This window comes from Erpetoichthys calabaricus, chromosome 9 (assembly GCF_900747795.2).
Source record: "Erpetoichthys calabaricus chromosome 9, fErpCal1.3, whole genome shotgun sequence".
Taxonomy (NCBI): Eukaryota; Metazoa; Chordata; class Cladistia; order Polypteriformes; family Polypteridae; genus Erpetoichthys; species Erpetoichthys calabaricus.
In genome coordinates, this window is record NC_041402.2 from 174,988,038 (window position 1) to 175,011,478 (window position 23,441).

The 23,441-nt window shown below is 41.9% G+C and overlaps 1 protein-coding gene across 2 annotated transcripts; it reads right to left on the bottom strand.

The window, feature by feature from the left end:
• LOC127529153 (platelet endothelial aggregation receptor 1-like) lies at positions 1 to 23,374 on the bottom strand. Of its 2 annotated transcripts, XM_051931911.1 has the most exons (10): positions 23,114 to 23,374; positions 18,613 to 18,837; positions 13,124 to 13,250; positions 8,885 to 9,084; positions 8,494 to 8,706; positions 6,274 to 6,419; positions 4,844 to 4,971; positions 755 to 902; positions 538 to 670; positions 1 to 450 (listed from the first exon to the last, which is right to left on the bottom strand). In XM_051931911.1, exons 2-10 carry the CDS (start codon positions 18,749 to 18,751, stop codon positions 269 to 271), a joined length of 1,416 nt encoding a protein of 471 aa, XP_051787871.1. In that variant the 5' UTR covers positions 18,752 to 18,837; positions 23,114 to 23,374; the 3' UTR covers positions 1 to 268. The 2 variants fall into 2 exon arrangements, with proteins under 2 accessions (XP_051787871.1, XP_051787870.1); XM_051931910.1 differs by lacking the exon at positions 23,114 to 23,374 and having other exon boundaries at positions 18,613 to 19,108.
• Between the last annotated feature and the right edge of the window lie 67 nt (positions 23,375 to 23,441).

A 23,441-nucleotide genomic window follows, 5' to 3' on the forward strand; every position in this document is an offset into this window, starting at 1 on the left:
CTTGCCACCCCCAAACTCCGTTCTTGCCATTAAGGAAGCCCATTGCGTATTTGTACAGCCTCAAAACTTCAATATTGTAATCGTCTTTATATTCCTAATACTGGAGCCCCTCGCTCGGGATCACACAAGGAATCAGTGGTGAAGACCAAACTCCTTTAATCAAATCCGAGGATGTACTGCCTACCACTGCTGCCTTGTGGTTTACAGTTCAATAACATCAAAGTTACATAAGAGCCCAGGCAGAGCTGAATGCGTCTTCTCTGGATATTCAGGTAGTCTTGCACAGCAGATAAAGGTGGAGAGGCCAACAATACTCACTCATGGGGTCAATGCTAATGTGAAAGATAAGCATGGTCTGCGGCCTCACACATATCACGGGGTTAGAAATGACAGGAAGGGTATCTTTGTAGGAGCTACGTCCCCTTTCAATATTCAAAGCAGGGTCCATCTCTGAAAGAAACATCCCGAGGTTAGTGAGTTGGAAAGCCCTGCACACTCCACCACCCTGCCCAAAGTGTAATAAGCCACACCACACACCTGACAGGACATCTTCAATCTCCCTGTTGGCTAGAAGGATCAGCCCATAGACCCCTGCTGGCTGAAACAGAATGAAGTGGGCTTCTCTGGGGTTCTCGGAAGGTCCTTCAGGGCCCAAGACGTCAGCAATACGCTGTGATTAAAGATGGACACTTGTTGTTATATGTTCCTCATATCCCATCAAGACTTCCAAACAAGGCTTCCGATCATTACTCACCAATTTCTTAATAATTCCTGACTCTTGGTCCATGAGGCTCACTTGAAGTGGTCCATCGGGAGTGACACTGGCAATGATCTTGGGCATCTGTGCTTGACAAGTGGTGCCACAGACCTCTTCAGATGAGGTGTACTCTTGGCAATGGCAACTGCAGAGTAAGACAAGGAAGTGTGAGCAGAGGAGATGTGTAAACCCTGTCCAGATCTTTCAGATGGTCCATGGGTAGAACAATCTAAAGAAACAGCTATAGAGACATTGCAGCTGCAGAAGGGGGCATCAGCACACTGTTAATATAGCTTTGTTGGACTTCATCTCGAGTCAAATGTTCTGTAGTTTAACTTTGAAACTGTTTAACTGTAGGTCTATTCATAGTTCTAGGAAGCGAGATAAGATCACTGGTGTCATGATGGGGATTATTATTATTACAAGGGGGGCTGCACCCCCTGCTTGCTTCGCTCGCCTACCCTCGGCGTTGGGTATCCTGAAATATATTAGTCGAGCTCATTCGTCTTGGAGCCGTGCCCGCTCTGCTTGCGGTATTTCAGACGCGCGTTGTAGGCGCCTGCGTTCATTGATTTTATCCAGCCGGGCTCGTGTTTGTATATCCGTCAGTCGAGCTCGTTCGTTTTGAAACCGTGCCTGCTTTGCTTCCGCAGTTTCAGACGCGCGTTGTAGGCGTCTGCGTTCATTGATCTTATCTAGGAGGACTCGTGTTTGTATCGTTGAGCTGTATTGTGTTTGAATTCGGTGTAAAGCGTTCAGTGGTTTGTACAATCCCAAAGCAGTACATTACTCCTAACTTCACCCCGCAGTAGTGCCACTCACAATATGGCGGAGACGCCTGCGCCCTTCGTACTATCTTTGTGGACCTGTGGGGCCGCCGTAGCCTCTTCTGTTTGAATCCGGGCTGCAGCGCAGAATCCTCTTTTTGGCGTGGCTGTGTCGGTAGTCGTTAGCTATGGGCGCCTTGTTGCTTCATTTCTCATTCACGTCAGTTGAGCTGTTTCGTTTTTGGGCCATGAGTCCTTCGTTCGCGGTGGATACGACTTCGATTGCGGTGTATGAGACGTGCGCTGTACGCGCCTGCGCAGTACGTCTCATGGTCCCATCACCGTGTACGTGCGTCCATGCCATCCGGTTTACTATTCTCGGTTAGTAATATGGATTATTATTATTACTAGGAGGCCATGCACTGCTTCATGGCTCTGCCACTCATGTATGTGGATGCGGATGTACAATTTAAACAGATTGTTATTTTAATGGGAATTGTTACATATGCATAATAGACCTAACTATTTTACATTCCAGCGAGTAATTAACCATATTAAAAAATAGTAAAGCATAATAAATTGAAAGAAAATTATATTTCATGTTGTGTTAGAGTTATTCATTGCATTATACATTTTTGTTCTGTTTAGCTTTGAAATTAACATGCAAATACTTTTGAAACTTACACTTTAACTGTAAAACGTCAGTAAAAACAATATTTGGAATTAACTTTTCGTCAATTTCGCTTTGAATTTTGATTCCGTGTTTGGAGTTGCATCGTGACAACACAACGTATAACTGCCCGTGAGTAAATATCGTTTCTTTCTCTCTAATAAATAAACAGTTCTTCGAATGTTTGTCCCTGTGCTTTGTTAATTGTCAAAGCAAAAGCTATTCTAATGGGAAACTGTAAACGTTTTAATACAAATGGCATATCAAGATCTCCTTTGGTGTCTAATGTTATCCACGGTACTACTTTATCTTTCTTGTCGCCTGTTAAAATTTTACATGTCAGAATTGTTCCACCAATTTTGAATACAACTGATCTGGTCCTATTGCATAGCCCATCATTCAGACATAAATTATGCAATAACATTACGATACATCCTTCTTTGAACAGTAATTCAGATGGTGGAAGACTGGACGGTGCTATCGGTTGCAGATATTCTACGGGATATTGTAAGTTGATGTTTTCATCTTCCGCACTATCACCACCAACTGTCTCAGTATAGTCTATTGATACGCATTTAACTAATTTGCCGTGTAACCGATCGACAATTTTTTGTGTTAATTCATTTTGCTTCATCACATCATTTCTTGGTGCTAGGATTGCCCATGTACTCATTTCTTCTGTTGATAACCCTTCAGGATGAAATTCTTCATTAAAATTTGGACATAATAAGTCTTCTTTTATTGGGAATTTAAAGTGAGGAAAATTTATAATATCTGAGAGCGCAGGAATTGTGACTGTCAAAAATATTCACACGAATGAGAGGTGAGAGGACCGTGGCTGTGGGCCGTTAACCGTAAATGGTTGAGAGGAGGGCTGGACTTGGAAAAAATCGCTTGCCAATAGTCTTGTCTCGACGCAAGATTTTTTTTTATAATGGAGAGATTATTATTATTTACAGAATATTTCTTTGGTCAGTCAAAATCATTCGGACATCTTCATGAGGATATTGAAGTTCAATGAGTCTCGTGGTAACATTTGTTTTGCACCTGATGTGTTTTTCATGAGGTTGAATATTATTAATTTCTTTCTGTTTTTGATATATTGTGATATCGAATATATAGTTGCTTTATTTTCTTGGGCATTTTTCTGGACTTTGAGTAAAGATATTTTGTTATATTGTGTTAACTACTAGCTGTGCTACCCATTTACAATGGGTTGAAATCCAAGTAATCAACATACAGTAGATGTTTGTGTTGCAAAAAGGTTCTTTAACAAAAGTGAGAAGGAAAGTCTTCACTAGTGAGAGGCTTTGTGCACAGCCACAAAACTCAGGTAAGGAAGAAGTGTAGGATGCGACCTTTATGCCACCGCCCATCTGATGTCACATGTCACACTCCCCTGGCAACACCATGACAACCATAAACAAGCAGAGTCACCAAATAGCTACACTCATAGATACACATTAATGACAATGCTGATGGATGTTACCGATTTTTAACTTTATGAGAAACATTCAGAGTCTACAAGCAAGTGCTGGATTTGTGTTCTGCAATGTACAAAACCACAAAGAAGGCCACAGGAAATGCTTCAAACAATTCAAAAATGAAACCAATTCAGAACACTTATATTAATGTTTTATGATCTTAAGCTATGGGCGGCACGGTGGCGCAGTGGGTAGCGCTGCTGCCTCGCAATAAGGAGACCCGGGTTCGCTTCCCAGGTCCTCCCTGTGTGGAGTTTGCATGTTCTTCCCGTGTCTGCGTGGGTTTCCTCCCACAGTCCAAAGACATGCAGGTTAGGTGCATTGGCGATCCTAAACTGTCCCTAGTGTGTGGGTGTGTGTGCCCTGTGGTGGGCTGGCGCCCTGCCCAGGGTTTGTTTCCTGCCTTGTGCCCTATGTTGGCTGGGATTGCCTCCAGCAGACCCTTGTGTAGTTAGGAAATAGCGGGATGGATGATCTTAAGCTTCTGAATTATGACTACACTTTGGTTTTAGGTTTTGGTTTAGATGTATTGAATTTAATGGTGACAAATATCAGCCCGTTTTTTTGACTTGAAGTCTCATCTTCTGGTTCCTCTTCCTTTAAAAATGACCTCACGGCTTCTACTGAAAGGATAGTTCTGGCCTAATATAAGCACTGGTTGCTCTCGTAAAGAATTATTTTGCTTTTTTATACACTAATGGGCTAAATCTGCAGATTTTTCGCTTTAACCTGTCACACATGTGTGATTGGGAGACAGTTCACGGGCTCAACTAATTGTATGTTCCTGCCAGACCAGGGGATGGCGCTGTACTCTAACTCTTTCTACTCTTTTACCCACAGAACAACTGAAGAACCAGTTCAATAATCACACCTTATGATGTTACTTCTGGTTCCACCCCTCAAGATCCCACCTCCATATGATGTCACTCTGATCCCAGAAAGCCACTTTCTTGTTACATCATTTCCTGTTGTTTCATTTTATATATATGTTAATCATTTCTGTATTAGTCAGTTCTATTCTGGACTCAAGTCTGTAAAGTCCTATTCATTGCGTCAGCCTATGACACTAAACGGGGACTAAACGTCCCCAACCTTTTGTTTTTGTGTGTTTTGTTACAAACCCTACACACCTTAGTAATTGACTGAGCAGGAAAAGGTGACTTACATGCCCAGGTCTGCATCAAGCCTTCCACCTCGGCCACCACAGGCAGATGCACACTGGTGGACTGCAGGAAGAACGCACCTCCTGGAGTGGGCCAGCCTCACTTCTCCAGATGCACATCGCTCACTCAGCTGAAGGCAAACAACAGGGGAGGGTGACAGAGAAGAAGACAGGGTCACACGTGAAGACATTTCTAGTGACTCTGTTACGTTTAAATAACAAAATGCAATAAGAAAACACCATTCAATCAAAAGAAAGAAAAAACATGGCAGTCCTCTGTGTGGCTTGAGTAGAAGCATTTGGATCAGAGCTCTGACCTGGTGTCTACATTGTGTTTGTTTGCTTGTTTTTTGTGCATGCAGGAAATTCCTCCTCATTGTTTGGAGCTGTAGGTCAGGTCAGGTCAGGTTGGCGAGCATGCACTGGTACAACGCTTTGCCACACCCACCACATGATGAAACAACTTGGGATCCTGGTTGGCAACCCCCCAGGCAGACACGTGGTCCAGTCCCACCCTCTAAAATGACCATCTATCTGCCGCAGCCAGCTGTTATGTGGGCATCCCCTTGGCCTGGTCCAGCTGCTCGGGTCCTCAACAATGATCACCCTCGGGGAATCGCGCCATATGGCTGTAGTGCCATAACGGACACTGCCTCACAATGCCGGTGAGGTGCCTCATTCGGGACTCCAAACCAGCAGTACCCAAGGCTGTAGGCTGGTTGTTTTTTATTAACTGATGCATTTTATGGCTCTGCATTTGATTTCTATGCCTCGGGAGGCACATTATTGGGGGTGGCGTTATTGGCCAAAAGGCTCAGTACAATTTGTGTGTAAGCAGCAGGGTTCAGAAAAAAATATCACTCATGAATGAAAAAAGTAAAATTCTCTGATTTTTAACCACAAATGCATCAAAAATAATTTTCAGATTGTCCTTCTGTGACGGCATCAGACACAGCAGTTGAAATTTATGAGGCAATAACAAAAATAAACAGAAACATTACACCGATAATAATTTCCAGGAAGATAAACAACTAATTTCTAATTTTGCTTCGTTATCAATCCGAATGCGTTCTTGCTCTGCGCAGAAAACATCCCCACCTATCACTTGTACACTACGCTGGTTCTGATTTTCGCAGCTTAATTATATTAAACTAATAATTAGAACACAGCTTACCAGTGCATCTATATTCTTGTCTAGTTGATGCTTATAAATAATTATATGTGAAAAATCATTGCTGTTTCTCTATCTTATCTTAATTTGTCTCTATACGTCATTTTAATTTTCTATATAAATAGGTTAACATATTCAGATATGCTGGAGGGTGGCAATTTGAAGCACCGCCCCGCTCCGAGTGGCACGAACTCGAGCTACGCCACTGAGTTAGACAGGAGCAGAAGGTGAGCCTGCTTTAAACAAGTATGGCTGCTCTCACCTCTGGCTGACAGTCTGCGTCGCTGTTTCCTGTTGAACTCTTCTGGCCGAGCTCGTCATAGTAAACGAAGCCAGTCCTACAGATACAGGTGCCATCTGATGGCTGAAAGGCACGATTCAAACCATTGCACATGCAGGAAATGGCACCTGTGATGAAACACAAAGAATGGAGAAGGGTTACTCAGCTGTGACGCTTCACTTGTGTGATTTAAGGCAAGGCATAAATGGATTACACAACCACTTTTGGTTTCCAGTGAGTCAAGGGTTTAAATCTGTAAGAGGAAAGGGCTGATTTGGAGAAGTAATGAATCCTGTGGTGGAGTAAGGTGGTTACCTGAGGAGGTCCTCTGTGACTGAAAAACTGTTTAGCAGGGCATTGATGCAAAGGCACAAGAGATGAAATGGTGTCTCTTCCCCCATCAGATTCAAATGTAATTCTAAAACTTAAAAGAAGAGTCTCAGAAGACATGGAAGGGGAAATGACCCACTCGGGCATGAGGGGAGGTTGTAACTTGTGCTTGGCATTGCAAACCCTCATTAGCGTGCAGATCACAATGAGCTGACTTCAAAGGGACATTCAGGGTCGGTGCCAACATTAAGGTGAATAAGACATGCGCCCAGGGTGCAGATCAGGGTGGGGGTCTGGGTTTGGGCAGCCACACAGGTTAGCTACCAAACATTGAGTTGGCACACTAATAAGCTTGACGTCGGGCACAAAATAACCTTTCACCGGCACTGTTGTGTAAGGCAGGATAATCAGGAGAAAGAGTCCAAAAGGTACAATGGAGCTCAACACCAGAGCCCAAAGTGGGCTAACAATGTTTACCAGGCTAGACAAACCCTACCATCCAAGATCCCCTTTTAGATGTCTCCTCCCCTTCTATCATGTGACTGTCATGTGGTTAGGATCACAGACACAGAGAGGCAGCTCAATAACTTCTAGCCATGCCAGGTCCCGACAGAAGCTGCCATGCCTCTTCGTAACAGCTGTGCTTTGCTTCAGGGGTTTTGGAGTGTACATTATCCATTTTTACATATGCTCAGGAATTTAATTTTCATTTTGAACTTGTGATTATTTTTTTTTAATCATCATCTTTATGATGTTTCTGTGCCACCGTTCTGAATCATGATTTGGATAGCAGGAACCGTCATTCTGGGTCTTTTTGAGATAGGCCCGGCTGCAGACCTCTGCAGCTCCGTGATTCAGTAGCTCCACTGGAGAGCCAATTGGATTGCAGGTTTTTGTCATTTGGTTTATTTGACTTGAGTCATATGACCCACCCCTGACCCTAATCTTAACTCAGTTGTAACCAGGTGTTATCACTGATGTATAATATAAAGTGACAACCTCCTCAATGGAGTGGTGCTCTGGATGTCCACAGCTCAAGTCTATTGCTCTTTATGTATGGTAGTGGCCATTGCTCAGGCATAGCAAAGAGAATTTTAACTAAAGGATGAGGAGATGTAATGTGATCTAAAAGAAGTACGTGCAGAGCCAATCCGATGTTTCGCCAAGCCAGAAGCATGAACAACAATCAGAACCATAGATGAAAAGAAAGACAGAAAACTGAGATTAAAAAGCCCAGAGAGACACACATAAAGCGTTTTGGTTATCCAAATACAGAGGTCCAAATGGCACATTATAGGTCAATTTATAGAGTAACTCTGATATGCACATTCCTGACCTTGGCAACAGCCAAAATGAATATCTCAATATGGCTCTGCCCATCAACATCCAAAATGACATTGTGAAAAGACAGTGAAAAAATGACAACTTCTTTGGGAAATAATAAGATAGGGCACAATAAATGTCCAAATGAGATTTCTTGATTTCAGAATCCCCAGATTAGCCACCAAGAAGTCCCAGAAACTCGCTAGAAAATACACAATAAATGAATCAGCAGGTAACAGATTTGTCTTTTTGCCACACTGGAGGGGGTCTCCAATTTCTTTAGTGGATGCTGGATTCCCTTTGTATGTTGTGTTGTGAATTACGTGCTACACTGGAAGCTCCAGTAGATGGTGCTGTTTAAAATGACAGATGTTGGGAGATGATGGGGAGACTTGTTCAAAAGTGAGAGTTGTTATTGTTTTGGGGACGAAGAAGAAAAAAAAATAAATAAAAGAGGAATACTTACCATTACAGGCCTCCTGATTTATAAAAAATAATCCAAGGGCAAATTACAACAACCTACTCAAACTGAACTTTAAAAAGACTCACCAGGAAGTGAAAAGGAGAAGCTGCCACACTGGAAGCAGGCCTCCTGAGCAAACAGGTGGTTAAAGGTATCAGCAGGGCATGGATTGCAGTCCTCTTGACTGCTGGCTCTTGTGCTGTTGCCATAGGAACCAGGTAGACATGGCACTGGCACACCAGAACTAAGGGGGCAGTAATGTCCATTGGGGCATGGATTCAGAAGATAGTTCTGTGTACCTGAAAATAAGGAGAAGGTTCAGAAGGCCTCACTTGTAGGGGTGCAGTGGAGAGGGTGAACATGACATGAGTGGTGTTCAGGCTTCACCTGTTTTTTATGCAGTTTATGGGCATCAATTTGCCAATTCCACTGTTTAGCAATGGGGTCAAAGATGTCAGAAATAGAAACCTGACTTACCTGATGGGCAGAAGTAACGAGTTGGGCATGCCTGGCACTCAGTTTCTTCTGGTAAACCCAGCCGATAGGTCCCAAAATCACATATCATGCAGCTCTTCTCTACTGAGTCACGTAAACCACTTACATTGACCGGGTGGAACCCCCCAGGACAAGGAGACATCTGTGTACTGTTGGAAGGACAGTAGAATGGGAAAACACACCTGGGAATAAAAGAAGGAGTGGCCCGTCAGTGGAAAATGGGATTAGAATGAACTTAAACTTTAGGAAGTCACTGGGTGAACAGTTTAATGTTGAAGGGTAAAAAGTATTACACACGGGCTAAGGGGACATTAATTCTAAGAACTGGAGAGGTAACAGTCTCTGAAATGATCTACAAGGTTATGTTAATCCAGCGCTCGTCATCATCCTGGCAATGTGCTGGAGCAATTAATCAAACATTCAGTGGCGTGAGGTGGTTTCCCCTCATGGAAGGGTGGCATAGTCAGTCATCCCAATATGATTTCCCTTATTATGGAATTTCGATGCATAATACCCAATGGTAACTAGGACGTCCCATTACTGCTCACCACAAGTACATTGAGATGTTGTATGTGAAAGGCCCCAGCAGTTCCTCTAGAATCATTTCCTTCTGCTGAATGCAGACTCCTTTAAAGCACATTGCTTCCTCCCGTCGAGCCCTGCATTCTCCAGCTGAATGCTGGGAACTGAAATCCTGTCAGTAGCTCCGCCCACATGTTCATCTCAATAATGGGATGTCTCCTCATTCAGACAGAACATCCTCAAAATAACCTGGACCACAGTCACCCGATTGCTGCTTTATAAGTATATCTGCTTTGTCTGGTCCCATCAGCCCTTTTCGAACCCCCATATTTATTCTTTTGGGTGGGTAAACACTCTTGTTGTTATCCTAGACAATGGCAGAATGACAAAAGAAGAGCTTTTATAGTGTCCCTCTATGTTCAGATTCAGCTTTCCCACTAATGAAGCATCATGAAGAGCATAGATCCAAGCAATCAAAAGGGATGAAGGACCAAAATTTTGATATGTAACAGCAGCCCTTATGTTTTAGCCAGCAATTTAAATCAGGTGAGTACATAAAGTTTACATGACACCTTAAGACAGATGCTGTGGCTTTTTTAATTGGGGCAACTTTGTTGTTGTACTGACACAGGGATCAGCTTTATAAAGGCAGACAGAAAACAGTGCAGCAGGTCCCTTCTCAATAGAAGCAATGGCACCTGCTCCTGGTCAGTATGCACAACTTAACATTAACTTCAATGTGATTCAATTATATTGTTTTTTTCTGACTATCAATATGAATATTAAGTTTAAATATTGTATGTCTATGTATTTCATGGAAGGAACTTCGTAATTCATTTAAAGTACAATAAAAATTAAAAAAACTTTTAAAACGATTCAAAGATAAATCATTGCAAGGTAAACAGATCAAATATGATTATTTACAGCTAAATCACCCCATTTGTTTTATATTACAACCAGTAAACCCGTGATTCTCAAAAGAATCGCAAATCCAAGAATGGCAATTACTTTCTGTTCTCTCCAATATTAGTAGGGATGTAAGATCATGGAGGGAAAGATTTCATTTAATGAAAGAAATATATTTGCAGTACAGCGGTTTTGTTCTGTAGCCATGACTCGTTTGGTCCTGGTGTTTCAGAAGCACGTTGTAGGCGCCTTCGTTCATTGTTGTTATCCATGCAGTCTCGTCTTTGTTTTTCTATGGGTGTGTTGTTAGCTAGACGTCGTTTGCTGTTAGGAATTATAATTGAACCGCTGACCGCAGGTACTGTGGAGTAGCTGACTGCTGGCACTGTCAGTAGTCACCACCACCTCAAGTTTAAATACATACACATATATAGATAGACACCACATTCACTGTGTTTCCCAGTAGACACGATACGTCATCCCGCCTATAAGATACCTGAGCTGTTTCTTTTTGGAGCCGTGCCTCCTTTGCTTCTGGTGTTTCAAAAGCGTGTTGTAGGTGCCTTCGTTCATTATTTCCGTTAGTTGAGGTCTTTCTTTTTGGAGCCGTGACTTCTTTGCTTTTGGTGTTTCTAAAGCGCATTGTAGGAGCCTTCATTTATTGTTTTTATCCATCTGGTCTCGTTTTTGTGTTTTCTGTGGCTGTACTGTTAATACTGAATTACTGTAATGTGATTTGAATATGCTGTAGTATATTGTAATCTGGACCTTTGGGGACTCCGTAGTAATACGGAATTATGGGTATTGGTGAGCTGTGTAATGTGTACTCTGGAGAATGATCTTAGTAAAGGACCTGTTAAAGTTTATTACTTATAGCCTGTCTCGTCTTCCTCTCGGGCAGCGGTTTGTTTTGTGACGTGACGTTTAGTTTACAGGTTGTGTTGTGTTGCTTGGGCGCTACCTACTGAACTCTAGGGCGCTGAGTCACAGTGCGCGTGCGCTTCGATGCGTCCTGCGTCCGTGAGCCTGCAACCGTGTGCCCTGCGTCCGTACATCCGGTTTACAACCTTCGGTTAGTAATATGGATATACTGTGTGATAAACTTGAGAAGAGGCTTTTAAATGTTCAAAATGTATCAGAAATTAACTTAAAGGAAATATTAAAACATATCAAAAATTAAGACAATATCAAACAAGTCTGATCCTGAGTGAATCCGACCTGCCTTACGGCCTTACTGTGTGATAAACGTGCAATGGTTGGGGTACCAAGCCAGTAGTTCCCCATTTATTTGGCAGTTTTGAAATGGAAAAGTCCAGCACAAGATACAAATTAGTCCTTGCTCTGATGGCGATGTGCTTTTTAACATTAAACCAAATGCAACACCTGAGAGCTCCTTCTCTTTGCTTCATCTTTCAGTCTTTATGAGGCGTGAACCTAGGGGGCGTGGCTAATAAAGCCCACTGGGGGAGGGGCTATGCCTCCTCTCCTGGCATCGGCTCAGAGCTGTGGAGAAAACAGGACACAGCATCAGCAACCGTGCCACTTCTCGTCCCAAGGTGCTATAGGTGAACTTACCAGACCAATCCTGACGACCCCAATACACATGTACATGACAACCAACATCTGTTGAATCAAAGTGAGTTAAAGCTAAATGTGAAAAATCAGGTTAGTTGAAACAGCCACTATACTATGTGGGATATGGCCGGCTATTCAACCCGGCCAATACCCCCAAGCCGCCAGATGGAGCCCTCCCTGCAACGTGGAGGTGCCCCGAATTCCAACAGGGCCTCATGGACATTGGAGTTTTAATGCACAACCCTGCTGGATACCATGGGGGCCTCGAGGGGACACTGCAGGGAGGCCCAGGGACTTCTATTTGTACTATAACCTCGAAGTACGTCCTAGTCACAGGGACAGAAGAAATGACGTACTTCCGGGATGAAGAAAAGAAGTTTTCACCTGACCCAGAAGTGTTAAGAGTCACCTGGACTGAGGGACAGAAACACTTCCGGGTCAAGAAGTATAAAAGGACTATGGGTAACCCCAGCAGATCGAGCCGAGTTGGGAGGAAGGAGGGTGACTGAGCTGCTGTACATGTGCTTTCTCAATTTTTTTATTTTTAATAAATTTGCAAAAATCTCAAGTAAACTTTTTTCACGTTGTCATTATGGGGTGTTGTGTGTAGAATTCTGAGGAAAAAAATGAATTTAATCCATTTTGGAATAAGGCTGTAACATAACAAAATGTGGAAAAAGTGATGCGCTGTGAATACTTTCCGGATGCACTGTAAGCCTTTCAGATATAAATGTCAGTCAGTCACTTTCTAACCCACTTAGTCCCGAACAGGGCTGTGATGTGTGCTGGAGCCTATTCTATCTAGCATATGGCACAAGGCAGGAACAAACTCTGAACAGGATGACAGTCCTTAGCAGAGTGAACACACACACACTCACACTGCAATCACACACTAGGGTCAATTTGGTATCAGAAATTCTCCAAACCTGTATGACTTTGGACTGTGGGAGGAAAATGGAGCACCCGGAGGAAAGCCTCACAGACATGGGGAGAACATTCAAACTCCATGCAGGGAGGACTCAGGGCAAGAACCCTACTGTGTGACTGCAAGGCAGCAGTATTATCACTGTACTACCTGATACAAAAGTAGGCGTTCAAAATAAAATAAAAAGCTTGAGAGTTCCATGTATCAATCATTAAAAACCACATCTCCCTCCACATTAAGCTGTATGTACATTCTGTCTTGAGCAGTGCTTTATGGAGATGACCAATACTTACCTTTGGGGCCCACTGTCATAGGATTCCGATCCTGCTGGACAGAAGTAGCCAGCTGGACAAGGCTCTGGATATCCAGTCTGAGGGCCGCAGTAAAATCCAGCCCTGCAAGTTACTTCAGAGACCGAACCTGAAAAGAGACCACAAGCTTCAGCCACTCATTTAGTATTAGGACACTTTATTGTGGGCAATTCAACTCCCTGAACAAAGTGATCAAATGGAGGATGGGATAAAGAAATGACAGAAAAGATGCTGTTTGGGCAAAGTGCTTAAGAAAGCTGGACATGGGGTGGAAGAAGAGGATGTGTGCTCAGGACAAAGTAAGTCAAGTGCAAAATTTGTCTGAGGTTTAAAATAAGAGGCAGAGCCACTAGGAGGCAGTGTGGTGACTACTGATGACATTATGGGTAGAGATCAAGGGCCATCTTTAAAAAGAGGCCAAGTGAGAAACAACAGAACCTTGGATTAGACAAGAAACTGGTAGGAGGTACCCGAGTGAAAAAAGAAAGCCCATGTAAAGAAAGATGTACTGTATACTACATTATCCGTACATCCATCCATTTTCCTGACCCACTTGTCCAATGTAGCGTTGCAGGGAAGTTAGGTCAATCATCAGTCGTAAGGCAGCAAAACTCTCTGGAAATTGGGCACCAACCCCTCGCAGGTTGAACACACTCACACAAACATCAGGGATAATATAGCAAGGTCAGTTCAACAAATCTGCATGTATTTGAACTGTGGAAGGAAACCCACATGAACCCACATGAAACCATTCAAGGAGCATCGAGGATGTTGACCCTGGTCTCCTTATTGTGAGATATCAGTATTACCACTGTGCCACCATGCTACCCCAAATCCATACCACTGTGATCAATACAGTTATGGCTACAAACATTTGTCCTATGTATTTAGTGTAGCCATCAGTCCATTCATTATCTCTCACAAGTTCCATGGATCTACTTTGCCACACTACTGAGAAAATTATGCATTTTCCACTATTCAATTGGAAACATCTCTCTATTATAAAAAAAAAAATCTTGGAAGGAGACGAGACGTGACTTTTTCAGAGAGACACTTTCACGTCCTGCGAGACGAGTCTTTATGCCAAGAGATTTAACCACATCCGGGGCTGGAAATAAAAGACAAAGAGTAGATGACAAAGTAGAACGTCGTCAAGAATTCAAAAACGTTGGCGTGATATACATGCAGAGCAGGTTAGAGATAATGGAAGTACGAAAATTCGAAAGTCTCAAAAAAATGAAAGTAAAGATCGCATTAGTGTAAACAAATCGACATTATTACTCTGTGAAATAACGGGACAGTGAAAAGAGATCGAATATATTGTTGGGATTTAAACTTTAAGTCGGAGACTTGTAGATCATTGAATTCGTGTTGCCATAAGGGAAAAGTCGTGTTTCTTCCCAATGAAGAGGCGTATCCACGAGAATGAAAAGATTTGTTGTTTGGTGATAGTGAAATCCCACGAGAGAAAATTTCAAGCCCCGTGAGATAAGAGCTTATACAAAGAGATTTGGAAAAGTCCTGCCCACATAACCAGGCGCACAGTTCAATCATTTCTCATTTGTGTGAATGCTGTTGTCAGACACAATTTTTGTAGAGAGAAAGAAATGATATTCACTCACGGGCAGGTTGCGTTGCCACAATGTAAATCTAAACATGGAATCAGTATTCAGTGCAATATTGATGAAAAGGTAAAAGTGAAAAGAAATCGAATATATGGACATACAGGTAGGCGATGTGACAAAAGTATGTAGGTATTGATTGGCTTTAAACTTTAAGTCGTAGACTTGTAGATCATCTTATTCGTGTTGCCATCAGGGAAAAGTTGTGTTTCTTCCCAATGAAGAGGCGTATCCACGAGAATTAAAGGATTGGTTGTTGGGTGAAAATGAAATCTACATATGCGAGTGGCAGAGACGTGAAGTTACTGGCACGTGGTGCAGGCAGGGGGGTTGGCAAGTGAAGCACGGAGTGGGTGAAGCACCCTAGTCTTTACAAAAGAACACAACTTAATTAAATAAATTAAATTATTATTATGTCCAACTATTATAGAATATACTTAATCATCACATGCAAAAAAGGCAGAAACTAGTCTTGGATAGAACCTACTCCATCCATCCATCACTCCATCCATCTTCTAGCATGTCCCTCCAGTCTAGGAATTGTGGGAGCCATTGTTTGTCCTGGTAGTATTTGGGTGAAAGACTGAACACAGCTTTGATGTGTGCACCACTTCACTGGATGGGGTGGTGGGGCAGCTGTTTCTAGAGAATCCTTAAACTATTTTCACACCCAGTTTAGGGATCCAGAAGGTGTACAGCCTATCCTGGAAGCACTGAGAGCACTGAGAGTGGGCCATCACAGGGCCCACTCACCCCACAAACCCGCACTCACTCAGGGGTCAGTTTGAAACTGCCTGTTAACCCAACCTGCCCATCTTTGTGGATGTGAGAGGAGTACCCCCTGTGAACCATTTTAATGGATTTCTTGAGCAAAGAAGCAGTGATGAGCTCCATCTTCTTTGTAAGCAATGGGCACAAGGCAGGAACAATCTCAGGAACAGGGCGCCAGCCCCCCACAAGGTGAACACGCACTCATAACACTATGGCACAATTTAGCATCTCCAATCCAGCTCACTTGTCTGTCTTTGGACTGTGAGAGGAAACCCCTGCGCACACAGGGAGGAGGACTTTCAAAATCAGTGCAGTTAGAATCCAGGTTGTAAATCGGGTCTCTTTGTTGTGAGGCAGCAGTGTTACCACTGAGCCAGGGTATATAATATAAAATAATATATTCAATAAATATGTAGATGACAATTTTGAACTTTTTATAATTTTCTGATAGTGGAAGGGTACCCACAAGAACAATTACATGGACTTTGGTGTATAGAGTGGAATGCTGAATTCACCAACTGAAATTCTGCATTGGTATTACTGGAATTGCTGGATTTAATTAGGGTTTAAATGTCTCTCTTTATTGTTATTTGATCTGGTTAAAGGATCAGGTTAGGTTAGGTTAGGGTTAGGTTGACTTTATTACCCCAATGGAAGAATTGTATGAGCCATGAAATCGTGATCTTGATAATCTCAATCATGGCAGTGCCAAGTGGTCACTGTGCTCTATGGCAGGGGTCCCCAACCACCGGTCCGCGACCCACTACCGGGCCGCAGCCGTCTGACAGCCAGGCCGCGAGAGAACTGCCGGCAATGGAGACTCACTCAGACTTTTCAGAACGCTTGGCGGACGGGGCTTTGCAGTGGCGCAGAGAGAGGAGAGAGTATTACAACAAAGTATTTTTATGGTCCCGACAGTTTCCCCATATGACACGAGTCTATAGAAATCACGTTACTACGAAGTACATTCAGCAGATGCTTTCATTACAACGAAGTGACCTTGAAATGCTTGAACGAATCATCCACAGAGCAGTTAGATCTGTGGTCGCAGCTCAGATGTGCACGTTTGCACAACGATCCCCAAACAGAAACATTGTAAAAAAAATTCTTTCTTCGAACTTTCCTCGTACTGTTTTTTTTTTTTGATGTTTTTGTTTTCTGTGGTTTTCAGTGATACCTTTTGTTTATTGCTTGTCAACATTTGAAAAACATCCATTGGAATTTAACTCATTGTCACCCTCCTATAGAAATGGCAGACGCGAGAAAAAGATAGCAGTGTTAATGTTTGTGATGTGCAATCTGTTGGAATGGCAAATGCAAATCATATGTCTTTGTTATATGCAAAAAAAGAAGAAAAATCTCGGGTTGCAAACGTATGCGAACTGCTTAATAATAATAGAAATGTTATGTAAATTGTGTATAAAACTGCCCCCCCCCCCCCCCCCCCCCCCGACCGGTCCGTGGAAAAATTTGCATCTAATAAAGTGGTCCTTGCTGTCAAAAAGGTTGGGGACCACTGCTCCATGGTATTAGGAGATCTTTAGGGTGGTTATCAGGACCTGTGTGGTGTACACTAAGAGGTGCTCATCTCAAGTGTCACTGAACATGGAGACATGGTTGAAGGGCAGATTTGGCACAGATGTTAGAATGTTTCCTTCACACAAAGAACCTCGGACACATGTATTAACTGACTGAGTAGTGTGATGGACATTAGGACTTTAAGAACTTTAAAAACTCAGCTTGATTTTATTTTAGACAAATGGAACTTCATTCAGTCTAACAATTGTTCTGATGTTCTACTCTCAACATAAAGTAGTACAGTGATCCCTCGCTATATCGCGCTTCGTCTTTCGCGGCTTCACTCCATCGCGGATTTTAAATGTAAGCATATGTGAATATATATAGCGGATTTTTTACTGCTTCGCGGATGTCTGCGGTCTACAGTACGTGTGCTTCCTCAGTTGATTTGCCCATTTGAATTCAAACAAGGGACGCATTTGAATTGAAACAAGGGACGCTATTGGCGGATGGCTGAGAAGCTACCCAATCAGAGCACGCGGTTAAGTTCCTGTGTGCTGCTGATTGGCTCAGCGACAGAGTGCTGCATTAACCAGGAAGTCTAATCTTACTCATTTTGCATTAACGTGCACAAGCGCCAACAGAAGATGCAAATGATTGCAGAAAAGGTAAAAGTTTTGGATATGTTGAAGGAAGGAAACAGCTACACCACTGCAGGACACCATTACAGCATAAATGAGTCCACGATTCTTTTTATTTAAAAAGGAGGAAAAGCATATAAGATCTACGGCCGCAGTGTCTTTTAACCAGGGCGCAAAATGAGTTGCAAGTGGACGTTTTAAGGCAGTAGACTGGATGGAATCTGCTTTAGGGATTTGGATTGAAGAGTGATGGAAGAAGAACAACGGTAGTGCTAAACAGTCGCCTGAAGAGGCTCCTTTAGAAGAGCTGTAACGCTATCCTTTGTTGTGCAGTAAAATTAAACTCATCGTTATCGGACAAGTCGTCGTATCATTGTTGGTGAGTAACCATAATTAATTATTTATGTACAGTACTTATTACATGTACATAGTTTAGTGTCACTGTACACACATTTTACTGTATACAATTTTTCTTGCATTGTACATATTTATTGCTGGTGGCCTGTCTGTCGTAATGGCTGTAACATATGTGATATCGGAGACGCTCGATATCTTTAAAATAATATTTAGGTTTTACTGTATGTAAACTGTGTTTACATACATAATTTCAACGAATCTTACCTAATATCTAAGAGAATACAAAGGGTTTATGCTGTATAATTGTGCGTGAAAAGTTTATAATAGTGTGGGAGAGTTTATAAGGGCTTAAAATATATAAAAATAACCATATGAACATATGGTTTCTACTTCGCGGATTTTCTTATTTCGCGGGTGGCTCTGGAACGCAACCCCTGCGATGGAGGAGGGATTACTGTATTTTAATCTGATGAGATGCTGACCGCTAGCTAGTCAGCGAACCCCAAATCATTATCCAATTGCTCTCCAAAATGCAAGCTCTCAGAATGACCAATTCCCTTACCTGGTGGGCACTCTTTGGAAGCTTGGCAGGGCAACCCATATAGGTTTGGCTGGCCAGTTCCGGTTGGATCCGGACAATAAAATCCAGCAGCACAAGGGGTGCAGTCACTTTCGGTGGCTCCTCCTGGTGCAGGCCTCATGGTACCTGGTGGACACAGAATGGGACTTCCGGATCCACTACACCAGAACCCTGGTGGGCAGGGATGGTGGAGGTAATCAGTGATGCCTGCAGAGAAGACAACAGACATACTGAGTGACTTAATTGGACTACTGCGGTGTTTCGCTCTCAGACTGATGGACTGGCTCTTTGATTCAAAAGCTGCAGCAGAGTCGTAACTTGAGCTAAGACTGGCTTGCTTTTCAGATTGTTATTTTAGATTCCTCTTAGCTCCAGAGCTGATCTCTGTTTGACCTTAAAAGCTATCAATGGCTCTGACTGCCTTCACCAACGGTCCTGGTATGCTGTCATCACAAGACCCACTCAAGCTAACCTGAAAGCAAAACATCCCCCAGACACAGGGAGAACATGCAGACCCCACACAGACAGAAGACCAGATCAGGATTCAAACCCCACATCTCGGAACCAAAGGCAGATCGGATTCACTCAGGATCAGACTTATTTGATATTGTCTTAATTTTTGCTATGCTTTAATATTTCCTTTAAGTTCATTTTTGATACATTTTAGACATTTAAAAGCCTGTTCTCAATTTATGGGGCCTGGGCAGGCCAAAGGCTGCTAGTAGAGTTTGTGGTCCTCCATTACTCATCTGGCCTGTGTGCTTTGAAGCCTTAGTACTCTGCTATTTGTGATGCCACGTTTATAACATGTAAGGCCCACTCTCTCACGCACACATACACACTCACACCGAGGCCAATTTGGAATCACACATCTTTGTGGATGTTAGAACAAAACTGGAGTACCAAGGGGAGAACATGCTAACTCCATATGGACGCAGGATTTGAACCCAGGAACTGTGAAGCAGCAGTAGGGCTAACCACTGTGCTACCCTGCCGCCTTACAGCTAATGCAAACATTACAATTATTTAATTAACAATCTGAACTTGAGAATCTATGCCATGAAAGAATCCTAGCTAAGTGAGACTGAGCTGAAAAGAAAAGAAGAAGACAGCACGCCGGGAGAGTACATTTTAACTTCATGATTCAGCTGTAGCCTTTGTTTTCACGAGCACGTTTGACATTTCATTCAATTTCCTTAATGTTCACCTGCAGCTAATTCAATGGCAATTTCTCCATTAAGATAATTGTGCCAATGATGAGCCCATTGTTCACCCGAACACCCAGCCCGTCTACCCATTCAGAATGTGTAACTGGTGAAACACAAGAGGGCGCCAAAGAATACCACTACAAAACACTTAAGGGTTGGATTTTAGTTTTGTGCATTCTGCCTCCTTCTGGTGTGCCTATGATATTACATGGTTGGGTGAGCGTGTGCTTCAGGAGCAGCAGGCTGGTTTCCATTCTGTGTTCTCCATCCCTGATCTCAGGGCACCCTTATCCAGATGCAAATTGTCAAACTTTGTGCAATGCACCAGGCTCCAGCCACAATCCACATATATGACAGATGATTTTATTTTACTGAGTGGCACTGTACATGCCAGCCTTCTCCCACCCAGTATATTCAGACAGAGTTATTGTTCCCTGTAAATTTCAAACTTGGCCTTGTACAGTATGCCAGGGTGCTGCCCCTTTCCAGAAATGTAAGAGATGACCCTAAATTTCAGTCATAATATGCATGACAGGCTTCTCCAACCAGGTATTTGGTGATCAGTCATTTAGGTTTTTCACACAGAGCAATAGACTCTTTGATGTCAAAGTAAAAATAGATCTCTGCCAAATGGTCTAAAATAATTAAAAATATAAAACAAAATATCTGATCAGATAAGAATTCATTTATTATTATGACACCCTTAAACCATCATTGGTGGAAGTCACAGAATTAGTTATCATATCTATCTATTGTAAGAGATGGCAACTCAAACCCACCAGGATGCCCACGATATGGAAGGATTGGAAAAAGCAGCTTCTTTAGGGCACTGCTCCCCAAGACACTAGAGGGCAGCTCCCCTGATTTGCAGTGGTGCCCTGGATTCCCGCAGGACACCATGGGACTTGGAGTTCTGTATCTCAGCCCAGTTGGGTGCTGTGGGTGCTGCCAGGGGGTTCTGTGAACAAACCATGGGACATAAGGTATCCACCTGACCCAAAAGTGCTGGCAGGTCATGTGGGCGAAAAAACAGAAATACTTCAGGGTTGGATCATATAAAAAGGACCTCCTTAAACCCAGTCGATGGGTCGGAACTAAGGTGGACAAAGCTTGCTGGGAGATGTGGAGGAGAAAAGAGAGAGAGAGAAAGAATAATTGTGGGCAGTGCTTCTTAGTTATGTGTGGCTGTGCTGATGAAGAGCACTGTGAAGAATTTAAACAAAGAATCAAACAAGTCCTGGGGCTTTTAACTTGTCTGTCTGTTGGGTTTGAGGAGCGGCAGTGCCATCTAGTGTCCACACGATCTATCTACCTATTATATAGTGCCTTTCATATGTATCTATCTATCTATGTAGTGCCTTTCAAATCTATCTATCTATTATATAGTGCCTTTCATATCTATCTATCTATTATATAGTGCCTTTCAAATCTATTTATCTATCTATTATATAGTGCCTTTCAAATCTATCTATCTATCTATCTATTATGTAGTGCCTTTCAAATCTATCTATCTATCTATCTATTATGTAGTGCCTTTCATATCTATCTATCTATCTATCTATTATATAGTCCCTTTCATATCTATCTATCTATCTATTATATAGTGCCTTTCATATCTATCTACCTATCTATCTATCTATTTATTATATAGTGCCTTTCATATCTATCTATCTATCTATCTATCTATTATATAGTGCCTTTCATATCTATCTATCTATCTATCTATTATATAGTGCCTTTCATATCTATCTATCTATCTATCTATTATACAGTGCCTTTCATATCCATCTACCTATCTTTCTATCTATTATATAGTGCCTTTCATATCTATCTACCTATCTCTCTATCTATTATATAGTGCCTTTCATATCTATTTATCTATCTATTATATAGTGCCTTTCAAATCTATCTATCTATCTATCTATCTATCTATCTATCTATCTATCTATCTATCTATCTATTATGTAGTGCCTTTCAAATCTATCTATCTATCTATCTATCTATCTATCTATCTATCTATCTATCTATCTATTATATAGTCCCTTTCATATCTATCTATCTATCTATCTATCTATCTATCTATCTATCTATCTATCTATCTATCTATCTATCTATTATATACAGTAGTGCCTTTCATATCTATCTATCTATCTATCTATCTATTTATTATATAGTGCCTTTCATATCTATCTATCTATTATATAGTGCCTTTCATATGTATCTACCTATCTCTCTATCTATTATATAGTGCCTTTCATATCTATCTATCTATCTATCATATAGTGCCTTTCATATCTATCTATCTATCTATCTATCTATCTATCTATCTATCTATTATATACAGTAGTGCCTTTCATATCTATCTATCTATCTATCTATCTATTTATTATATAGTGCCTTTCATATCTAGCTATCTATTATATAGTGCCTTTCATATGTATCTACCTATCTCTCTATCTATTATATAGTGCCTTTCATATCTATCTATCTATCTATCTATCTATCTATCTATCTATCTATCTATCTATCTATCTATCTATCTATCTATCTATCTATCTATCATATAGTGCCTTTCATATCTATCTATCTATCTATCTATCCTATAGTGCCTTTCCTGTCTATCTATTTATGTGTCTTGACCAATGCATTTCATTGGCACTGTAAGATGTAGACCCTAATATCAGGCTGACATCATGCACACGAGAATTCCCAATCCCAGTCCTCATTCCCATCTCTGTTCTTGACAAGCAGTGTGTATAAAACGAACCGCAGGTGTAAAGACAGGGCACCTATGCATTACTTTAAACCAGGGGTTCTCAAACTGTGGGGCGGGCCCCCCTAGGGGGGCATGAAGTAACAAAAAGGGGGGCGCAAAGATGTGAAAAAAAGAAAACAAGAATCGAAAATATGAAAAATACATGTATTGAAACCAAAACTAATTAACTTAAACTACATTCTGATACTAGAAAAATAAATATAGAGTTAGATAAATGTCGATAAAAGTTAAGTAGGTATAATAAAATATGCATCTATGATATATCATTAATTAAAAAAGAACAAATTGGTATTAGTGGGCACCTTTAAAAAAACGTTAGGGGGGTGTGATTAAAACTGTTATGAAAACTCGGGTCGCAAATACTCAAAGTTTGAGAAACGCTGCTTTAAACAAATGTAATGTAAAGCCAAACTGAACTGAAAGCCCTTTAGGATGACATGGGTTGAGCGTTCACCACAGCGCTGCCGACCCTAACTGTCCCCAGAGCGCACCCAGTGACCTGTGGTATTGCAGTAGAATCCAGGAGGACAGGGTCTGCAGGCTCCCTTGCTTTCAGCGCCCGGCTCAGAGCGGTAGGTGTGAAGTGGGCATTCTTGAGGACTGGCTGGCCACTGAGGATTTGTCTCATTCAAGCCATCACAATAGTGTCCAGGCGGGCACAGGTAAAGCTCAGGGTCTCCTGTAAAAGAACAAAGAAGAGTAAATTCAGTAATTCATGAGAGTGTTAAAGAGTAAGTGACCAGTGCTGGTTATAAACATGATGAGGGGTATGATATCTCAAATGACCCTTACCCTTCAGGTTTGCCCATATTTTAAAACAGTCACAG

Bases quoted from the DNA above. Each gene is read 5' to 3' on its own strand.
- LOC127529153 (XM_051931910.1), bottom strand. From the start codon at position 18,859: ATGTCTGTTGTCTTCTCTGCAGGCATCACTGATTACCTCCACCATCCC. The intron at 9,085-13,123 runs GTAAGTATTGGT...TTTTATTCCCAG, and splicing joins TATGACAGTGGGCCCCAAAG to GTGTGTTTTCCCATTCTACT. The intron at 671-754 runs GTGAGTAATGAT...CTTTAATCACAG, and splicing joins CAGGAATTATTAAGAAATTG to CGTATTGCTGACGTCTTGGG.